The 9,809-nt window shown below is 49.9% G+C and overlaps 1 protein-coding gene and 1 long non-coding RNA gene across 2 annotated transcripts; one reads left to right on the top strand and one right to left on the bottom strand.

The window, feature by feature from the left end:
- Positions 1 to 1,281: 1,281 nt before the first annotated feature.
- FEZF1 (FEZ family zinc finger 1) lies at positions 1,282 to 4,367 on the bottom strand. The gene is made up of 4 exons (XM_086395872.1): positions 3,377 to 4,367; positions 3,063 to 3,197; positions 2,672 to 2,804; positions 1,282 to 2,239 (listed from the first exon to the last, which is right to left on the bottom strand). Exons 1-4 carry the CDS (start codon positions 4,175 to 4,177, stop codon positions 1,878 to 1,880), a joined length of 1,431 nt encoding a protein of 476 aa, XP_086251998.1. The 5' UTR covers positions 4,178 to 4,367; the 3' UTR covers positions 1,282 to 1,877.
- A 278-nt stretch (positions 4,368 to 4,645) lies between these two features.
- LOC147373911 (uncharacterized) lies at positions 4,646 to 9,553 on the top strand. The gene is made up of 2 exons (XR_015163057.1): positions 4,646 to 6,003; positions 9,217 to 9,553. It is a non-coding gene; the product is annotated as an uncharacterized LOC147373911 (long non-coding RNA).
- The last annotated feature ends 256 nt before the right edge of the window (positions 9,554 to 9,809 follow it).

Here is a 9,809-nt window from a genome sequence, read left to right as displayed (position 1 = left end):
TTCTCGGATCCTGGAAGCCGTCAATCCTTCCACTACCTGGAAATGCGGGGCTCTTGTTGACAAGGAAATCGCCGTCTCGCCGGGAGGTGTCCCCCGCCTACCTTCCCTTCCTCCAGCCTGTCTCTTTCGCCGCATTTCCTTCAGCGGCCCTCAAGACTCTCTTTGAGGCCAGATCAAAAATTTAAACTCCTTCCCCGAACCTCTCTTGCAACCGTCGAGGCACTAGGAGGGCCAGGAAGACCGCCCTGCCCCGGTGCGGGAGGGGATCCTAAGCTCTTGGTGAGGATCCGCGGTGGGTTCTGCATCATAGCCTGGCCTAGCCAGAGCGCCAGGCCGAGGGAGAGGCTGAGATGCACCCCGAGGCTCCCGGGGTTACAGGGACCCCTGCTGCCCACTCCCCCCACCCCCAGCCTCTCTCCCTGGATGTGGCCCCGCTGCAGCAGGATGGCTGGGCTGGGCTGGGAGCTTGTCTGGCAGCTTCTACTGAGCAGCTAATAGTATAACAACCCGGCTTTGATAAATCTGAACTAATTACCCCTCTTAATTAAAGTCTTTAGCAGTTGTTTCACTGTTTTGGCAAGAAAACAGGAGAGACTTGCAGTTAGAAAACACCAGAGCCCGAGCTCACAGCAGAGCTGCTGATTAACACTTGAAGCATTTCAAGGACCTGGCACCCGCCACAGTTTGGTTTTCATCCATGTTTCCTCCTTGAATGGAGGCATATTCGTCTACAAACATACATAGACACATAAAAACATGCAGGCTTCCTTTGCCAGCTGTGTACAAGTCAGTTTGTGCCTTCAGGGTATGAACAATAGATCCCCCGTTTACAAGGCATCCTTGTAATCCTGTGTGAAGGTGTGTATTGCATGCACCTTCTAGATATGTTGTTCCCACTTAACTTTGCACCACAAACACATCCGATGGTCCAGGACAAAGATATGCTTCTGTTAGAAAGCCCACATCTTCTTTGAACTGAATCAAATTTCCTTACTTTACCAAAGTTGTAACAATTTGCTGTTATTTGGAGAGACTATTATTTGCTCTTGGTGAATTGTTTAGAACATTGGGCAGTACTAATCCATGGTTGAACATTTTAAAAAAGAAGAAGGCTGAGGGGGTCAGAATCAGTGATCTCTAGCTGAAAAACAGCAACAGAGCCCTGAAGGTTGTTGATTAAATAAGCATGTTCCAAGGATTTATTTCCAAGTCAATGAAGCAGTTTTCACGTGCAAGAATCAAAACCAAAATTTCAACTTCAAATTCATCCATAATGAACCACCCTTATCTAACGTGTATGTGTGCATATGTGCATGTGAGCTCATGAATGTGGCATGTGTCTTAACAGACACACACATCTATGCGTGTATATATAACATACACACAGAGTTTGGTTTTGACTTCAGGGAAAGAGAAAATGGTAATAAACAATCGGCAGGCATCTCGAGATTGCAGAATCAACACAATGGGAATATATACAATAATAAAATTAAAACGGTTGCAGCAAGCCCGCGTAGGGTAATACAGATCTCAATAAATACAGCAGAAAATTTGTTTTAAAAAACAAAAGAAACACCATCTCTCCACCCGAGATGAAAGTCTTTCCAAATTAAAAAAAAAAATCAGAACACAAACCCCCAAGTTTTCTCATAATTGTTAGTGCCTATATAGCATATAATACACGAAACCACGTAGCAGGTGCATGCAAGAGGAGAAAAGACCAGGGGATTCAGAGGCTTCTGGTTGGCGCTAACGCGTGGGGCCCAACATGCCCTTGGTTCTACAGACGAGTTTGGGTAGAGAGGTCCAGCTCTATTCCGCCAGCTGCTTCCGGAGTGAGGAACCCGGCTGGGGCGGGGAAGAGACTTTGGCCTTGATCACTGGTGGCCCGGATGGAGCCCAGGCTGCAGGGGCCCCGGGGGCGGCAGCGGCGGCGGCAGAGGCGGCAGCGTCGCTGGCGGCGGCGGCGGCTGGAGAGGGGGCGACGGGTCCGCACCTGGCTCCCCAGCCGACGGGCGCGGCAGCCCGAGGCCGCTGTCGTGTAGCTTCCGGACGTGCTTCTTGAGGTCAAAGTTCCGGCAGAAGCCCTTGCCGCACGTGGGGCAGGTGAAGGGCTTCTTGTCGTTGTGGGTGTGCATGTGGAACGTGAGGTTGTAAACCTGATGGAAAGCCTTGTTGCAAATATTGCACTTGAACTGCTTCTCCCCGCTGTGGGTCAGCTTGTGGTTTTTGTAATTCCCTGCAACAGACAAACGACAGGGACGTGGACCTGAAAAGAGAGCTTGAAAAGGGAGAGGCAGACGATGGAAGGACCAGGAGGCGGGAGAAGAGGGGCCACAGATCCGACAGCCCCGGGCAGGACTTAGATGCCCACCTGCACTCGGCTCCCCGAAGTTATTTTAAAATATCGACAATGAGGTCGTTCCCGCTACATTTCAATACAATAGTTATTAATTCAGTTCTATAAAACGAGAACAAGAGGTTAAAAAGAAATATCCCCTCTGTGTACGAGCCATGCCTTTGTCTAATCCCACTTAGGGATAGGAGGTTGGAAAGGCAACGCACGCGCTGGTAACTGGGTGCACTTAAAACACATCTTCTGAAACAGCCCCCAGAACTGAGGGCTTTCGGTAAGACTCCCGCGAAAGACAACGCCTTCTGGGTTCCATACCTTTTTGATGAAATCCTTTGCCACAGAATTCACACACAAACGGTTTGTAGCCTGCGTGTATTCGGGTATGCGTGTTTAAAGTAGAACTTCTATTAAACGCTTTGCCACACTGGTTACATTTATGGGGTTTTTCCTAAGCGGAAAGAAGAAACAAGCAGAGAAGTGAAGCTACTTTGTTATTGAGTGGAGTCTGAAAAACTCAAAACACTGTCATGCTCTCCCTCATGCTTTTAAGCAGAACAAAGGTAAACAATACCGGCATTTCCCCTACGTCCAGCCGGCACATTTCAAACAAACCTTAACTGCAGGGAGTTAAGAGTTTATCGGCCATTAAGACAAAAACAAAACCGTTCGGAAACAAACCAGGTGAAACTGACACAGTCGAACACACCTGGGTGTGAATGATCTTGTGTCTGCACAGGGTGCTGGCTTGCCTGAAGCCCTTTCCACACACTTTGCAAACGAAGGGTCTGGCTCCTGTGTGCACCGGCATGTGACGGGTTAAGTTATAGTGCGCGTTAAAGACCTTAAAATTAAACACAAGTACAACAGGTTAGCCCAAACAGCCCTTGGAGATCACCCCCGGGTAGAGGAAAGGGAAGGAGGTGATAACATTCTGACAAGTGTATACAAATAATTACAAAATAAATTTAGAAGGAAGGAAAGAAGACTCACCGCCCCCGCCCCCCGCCCCCCAGTACTTGCCTTTCCACACACTTCGCAAGTGAAAACTTTGGGTTTGGTGTTAGGAGAGCCTCGGCTGAAGTCAGAGGTTTTGAATGCTATTTTTTCCGACAGAAGCTGGGCGCTTTCTTTCATGTAGTGCTGCAGCTGAGCCTGAGACAAGTCTTTGAAAGCTACTCCCGAGGGGTACTTCTCCACCGCCGGGACCACCAGTTTATTCCTTTCGGCTAAATACGTTTTTGGCTGCGGGTGCAAAGGGGAACTGAGGAAGTAGGAGGCCACCGGGTGGATGTTGACGCCGGCCGCCGGGTGGCACGGGCCGTCACCTCGGTTCAGGTAGCACAGGGCGCCCATGGCGTGGAAGGAGGAATGGTTGACCACCCGCGGCCTTACCAGCTTGTACTGCTGCAGCGGTAGCGCGTCGCGGGCCAGGTCACTCTTGAGACTCAGCGCGCAGTTGAGCAGGTCGCTGCAGCTGAACGCGGGCGCCGCGGGTGCTGAGGCCGGGGCCCCCGGAGCCTCGAGACTCGCCTTTCGGGGCTCTGCGCCCGTCATCCCCGCCTTGGGGTTCGTGTCGTACGCCACAGGCACGAAGGGGATCATGCAGGGGATCGACGAGTTAAGATGCAGCGAGTGCTTGGGGTCCCCTTTGGGCACGGCTCCCTGCAGGAAGTGGGGGACGGGCAGGGCTTTGGGCTCGGGGGTGCGTGCCATGATTCTTTCGATGGAGAAAGCCAAGGGTTTGGAGGTGTTCATCACGTTGCCCCGGGCCGGAGCAGTCGCTAACATTTTGGCAGTCGCGTTGTGGCAGCTACTGTCCATGTCGGAGTCGCCAGCGTCCGTCGTCAGCCGGGGCCGGGTTGCGCCGTCGTTGCCTTGTTCCCTGCTTGTCACAGACCTGCGGAGAAGGGGACGGGCACCATCACCACCAGCAGCCTCTTCCTCCTCCTCCCCAGCATCACCAGCCGAACCTGCCTGCCCAGCCCAATGGACTCCTGCCAGCCCATCGCAGAGTTCTTGGCGCACCAATGACTCGGGGACAATCACTACTTATTTCTATCAATAGAAAGTGTTGTGTCAATAACGCAGCCAAGATCTCGCCAATCGTTAACTTCCAAGAGGAGAAGGTAAACTAGATAATTGCTCAATTCGCTTCCAACAGTCAACAGGAAAACTTTTTTCCCCCCCTCGGCAGTCAGTGACTACTTTTCATTGGTGAGTGAGGTTCCCCCGCCCAGAAGAGGCGGGGGCGCTCTCCTCCGCACCGCGGGCCCTCCCCTCCGCTCACACATTCTTCGGGCGCACACTTCGGTCTCCTCCGTCCGCCCCCCCTCCCCCGCTTTGCTTTTTCCTCTGTCTTTTTAATTCTCAATCTGCTTAACCAGGCTTTAGAAGCCAAGCAAATCTGAGATCAATTTTCTCGTTTAGCTCTAAATGACATCATCTAAAATCATTGTGCAAGGGCTAAATAAGGAAACAGACTCTAATTCAGGGGCAAACGCCAGGCTATATTTATCAAACGCCAGGCTCTAGAAAGCCACGGCCAGGAAGCCTCCGGCAGCGAAATCCTAGCCTTCCCCGCTTGGTTTCTCCCGGCCGGTGCTGGACCTGGGTGGGAGCCGCGCCTCCTCCCCCGCAGTCTCTCTCTTCCTCTGGGGCCCGGGACCAAGGACTCCCGGAGTCCCGAAGTCTCCGCGGCCCGAACCGACTCTGGACCATTTGGAAGACGCCAGCAGGTAACTGGCCTCCCTAAATGCCTCTGAGAATTAAAGGCCTACCGGAGGATTGTTTTGTGTTTGTGGTTTTGTAAGTGCGATGCCACGACAAAAGCTTGGGAGAGACACACTCCATCCACAAAGTTAAGGAGGAGTTGCAGGGAATACGCGAGAGTCACACCAAAAGAAGCCTCGGCTAGGACCGAGTCCACCCCCACCCCCCTCACACACAAATATACGCGCGCGCTCTCCCGGAACGAGTCTTTCTTTAAGTACCCGCGCTCAGCTAGAGCTCTCTCGGAGCATTTAAAATAACTGTTGGGCAGAGAAGGGAAGCAATGTTATTGATTCCTCCTCCAATCTTCTGATTGCTGGTGTCCGCACGCCTCCCCAAAGAAGCGCGGGCGACAACCAGGGTGAGTGTGCAGGGGGGCAAATGGGGGCGATGAGTATAGCGACCTGCCTGCGCTCCGGGAGTGGCCTTAGCCGCGCTTCCGCCTCGGAGAGAACGCTTGGAGACTATGTCCTGCAACGCCCCACTTCCAAGCACCCTCTGGGTGTGACGTCTAGGCCAAAACTCCCTGGGAGTTGTTGCAGAGCGTCAGGAGTGTTCCCGGAAGACTCCAGGGCCAGCGACTCCGGCAGCGCGGGTTCTCACCTCTCAGGCGGGCCGCGGCTAGGAGCGTTCCGGGAGCAGCGGTGCGCACGATCCTGGTCGCTCCCCTTGGCCAGCCTGCGATCTTGCAGAGCTTAGCCTTGCGGCCAGATGTGCTAGTGCCGGGCATTCACTAGCCGCTGCACCGGGACGATGTGGGAGCCTGGAGCCCGCGCCGAGAGGCAGAGGAACAGCGCAGAGATGCCAGCTCCCAGGTCTCGCGGCCTGCAAGCCCTTGTGAGTGGCCACCCGCAGCAGCCCAGGGTGCCATCTACCTGGTGAGTTACCCCGAATGGGTGCGTGTAGAACGGGTGGTGGCGGGTGCCAGACATCGGGCCAAGCGGGTGTGGGCGTCCTCTTCCAGCAGGAGCGATGGAAAGGGTCGGCGGTGGGAAGCTGGATGCAAGCAAACTAGAAACCCTGGAACTGTTGAGCCGCTGATCAATTACACACCGAATGCAAAGTTGGACCCCAAGCGGAGGAAATTGACCTCCATATACTCCAAAATAGTCCCTTTTTCCTTCCCCATTGCCCAAAAGAAGCTAGGAGCCACTCCCTCTGTCTTTTGGGGGGGATCTATCCCGCCTCTGCTCGGCGGGCCAAGGAGAGTGGAAACCGAGAGTCTGGGCTGGGAGAGCCGGAGAGATGCCCAGCCGCGAAACAGAGCAGCTGGATGGATGGGGGTGGGGGTGGGGTGGGGGAAACCCGATTGCTAAGGAAATGGGGGAGGAGGCGTGAGTCTTATTGGAAGTTGAAGGTAGCCGAAGGGCCAGGTGGGAGGAAGGTCCAGATGCGACCGGCCTTAGCCACTAGGCCTGCAAGTGCCGGGTTTCAGGTCTCGAGGTGGCGCCGGGCTGCTGAGAGGACAGATACAGAGGTAGAGAAGTGCAGAATGGGGCGAGCGCAGAACGCGGGCCGGGGTTCTGGAAGAGGCACCACGCCCCCGGGGGCACTTTGGAGCGGTCCTTGACCCAAGCGCAGTCACCCAGGGTGTGCCCAGGCTGGAAACTGTCTTTCCGTTTGCTGTTGGGGCCGCCGAACTTGTGTCTTCTCCCCTACTCAGACAAAGAGCGCCGGACGGCTTTGCTAAGGGAAAGTGGGGGTGGGGGTCCCACGACAGATGGATCTTGGTTAAGACTTTAATTGCTGCCTTTTGGGGGCGGATCAGGTTTCCTTTCCTACCTGTCGCTTCTCAACATCGAAAAATCCCCCTCCTGCTGCACTCCTCCGATGCAGTGCCAGTTTAAAGGAAAAAGCAAAGAAGCACGAAACTGCCCGACTCTGGAAAGCTTTGGAGCGCTTAGCTGACCTGTACAACTCACCCGCTTACGGAACGTTACCTGTCTCCTAGGCTGAATGCCACCAGTTTGTTTTACGTTTGTCGCGTGTCCCTCCCTCTTCTTCCCCTCCCCCACTCCCTCCTCCTTAACGGCAAAGAGCCTTGATTTGACCCCGGTAAATTTCTCCTTCATCGGACACTGAATTGTAAGGGAAAATTATTGGCTAAAGTATGTGTTTGGTAGGGTTAATATTTCAGTGGTTTGCTTTTCACTGGTCTCTTGCAGATTTGTCTTTTTGACAAGTGTTGTCTGAAAGTATAGTGTCATTTGAGTAACACAAATATCGCAAAGTAGCAATTATACCCGTCCTTTACTAGACTGGATCTTCCTTACCTTAAAGACTGAGGAGGTGCTTTATAAATCCAGATCTTGTGATTCTAACACTCCTTGAATATTTTCCATTAAAAAAACTAACCTATATGTTAATTTTAAAAAATCTCTATTAAATTAGGGCTCTCTGAAATAAAAATGCACAAATCCAGCAAATTCTTCCATTTTATTAACAAATCTATCCAGTACTTTGGTTTTTTTCCAAGCACATTTGGAAAATAACAACAACAAAAACACCACCAATGAAAGCAGAGCTTATTTGACAAATTTAGAGGCTTCTAAAACAGTTCAACACTTTAAAATTGTTTGTTAAAAGAATGCAAAGGAGACCTGTTTGTTTTGTTAATGGCAAAATAGAAACTTGGTTTCTTTGGATTTTCTTCGGAGAATCCTATAATCCCCCTTTGCTCACTAGAACTGACGATTAAGTATCCCTCCCCTTCCCAGCCACAGAAAAGCAGTATTCATTTGCCCTACTACTTTAAATCCTCATGGAAGGTGAATTTCAAATGGGTGGTTTATCTTGCATGAGATGTGGAAGCAGAAAAACCTTTGGTAGGAAGAAACCAGATAACAAACTCTAACTTAAGACTTTCTGAGAAAAGAAGAAAGAAGTTCTGTTTTGCAAAAGTAATTTAAAAGTTCTCTTCTTTTTTCTAGGGAATCTGATTTTCATCTCAATGCTTCCTAACCTGTGTTCTTGATATTTTTCAAGAACTTGCATAATTTTCACAGGCTTTTCATTTATGTACCTGTCACAAGGAAATGCCATTACGGGTCATGATTAGTGCAATCTGCAATAGAAGACAATATAATAGCGCCATCAGTTACCAAATAATCCACAGTCTTTAACCTCTTCTTCTTTGATGTCACAAAATACTGCTGAATATTTAAAAACTAAAAAGTAGACTGGGAAATATTATAATGTATTCATCCTCCTACCAAGTGCCCTATTTCATCCCCAGTCACATTTTTAAGGTTTTTAAGACTTTCAGGGCTTTCCAACATCTACCACCCCCACCTCTTCAGCAAAAGCAACTATCCAGCTTTCTTTTTGCTTCTTATTAGTTACTGAAAGCTAAAAAAGAGAGAAGAGATTAAGATGATGACCCCTTACACTTTCCCAGGCATTTAGATTCATCCCCACTTTTTTCCTATTTAATAAATAGTAGCAAGGGTAATGTACTTCCTTCTAGAGGAGGAAAAACATTCATAAATTCTCCTACAGTTTTGCTCAGTCTTTATCTCTGACTGGTCTTTTGTTATTTCTTGTGTGTGATGGAGGCGGGTGATGGAATAGGACACAAATAGGAAGGGTCTGCAGAGTTCAACGAAAGAGCCTGTTGTGTTCCTCTGATTAGTTCAGGAATATACTGTGAGAACTAACTTTCCAGGACATTAACAAATACACAGGCCAAGAGTTCAGATTTAAGGCTTCTACTTTTGCTTTTGGTTAGTTTGCTGGCAAATAAGGAATTCTTGCTAATTTCATATAGCACTTGAAAGGCAGTAAGTATCCCAGGTTAGGAGTATAGGAGGTTAGTTAACTGGAAGACCCCTCCTTTCTTTTGAGGGAGGAGGGATGGAGATAGGGCTTGTTTATCCCTAGGTCTTTGTTGTTACTCCTTTTTTCATATTAGGGTTTCCCTTAAACCAAATGAAATTACTCCTCTCAGAACAGCATTTGCATAGTAGGTCAGTTTGTCAGAGTAAATGAAGAGCCCCAAAGGTGAGAGCTGGTAATGAGCTGGCAGGACACTTGCCCTGGGTTTGTTTCTGCCCTTCCACTAACGCTGGGCTTTTTCTCACCCGTTCCCACAGGCCTGTGAGGTGTTTTCCCTCCAGACTACCAGGCTGCAATTCAGGGTTGGACTTGATGGAAAATGAAGTTTATAAACAAGCAACCCAATTTCTCCAACATATTCGAGGAGCTGCCTAGAAGTTAAGCAACAAAAAAACCAGCAAAGTTTTGCTGGTAATTTACAGCGATGTTACCGAAACCCGGCAAGTGAACAATGAGAAGAAGGATACCTCAAGTAGGCTCTCTTGTCTTACACTGGTAGCACGGTTATGCAATTTGCCGCTTGGCGTTTTGCCGCAGTCGGGATATTTTTTTGAAGGTGCTTTTTTGGTCAAAATAAAAACTGTATTTAACACACAACGCGAACCTTTCCTTGATATTACGCACGAGGTTTAGAGCAGTTTTATTGTCCAAGTTTCTTATCTCTCACGAAATAAAAGTCGACAGTCACCATTCAAATAACACAGAGCAATGAACGAGCTTAGAAAACCGGAGAAGCAATCGAGGTAAATAAAAATCTTTGGGCGAGACAGAAATCTCTGAGAGTCGTTTATAAATTCAGTTACCTCCCTGGACCCCGGCCGTCCGAGCGCCCCGCGCCGACCTTCAGCGC

This window comes from Bos grunniens, chromosome 4, assembly GCF_055505025.1.
Source record: "Bos grunniens cultivar Pamir isolate PY7600 chromosome 4, Bosgru_T2T1.0, whole genome shotgun sequence".
Taxonomy (NCBI): Eukaryota; Metazoa; Chordata; class Mammalia; order Artiodactyla; family Bovidae; genus Bos; species Bos grunniens.
This window is presented reverse-complemented; position numbering and strand designations above follow the sequence as displayed.

What these genes read in the sequence shown, in the direction of transcription:
- FEZF1 (XM_086395872.1), bottom strand. Translation starts at nt 4,177, where the DNA reads ATGGACAGTAGCTGCCACAACGCGACTGCCAAAATGTTAGCGACTGCT. An exon ending in CTTGCGAAGTGTGTGGAAAG is followed by an intron (nt 3,198 to 3,376) that starts GCAAGTACTGGG and finishes TTTAATTTTAAG; the next exon opens with GTCTTTAACGCGCACTATAA. An exon ending in ACAAGATCATTCACACCCAG is followed by an intron (nt 2,805 to 3,062) that starts GTGTGTTCGACT and finishes CTTTCCGCTTAG; the next exon opens with GAAAAACCCCATAAATGTAA.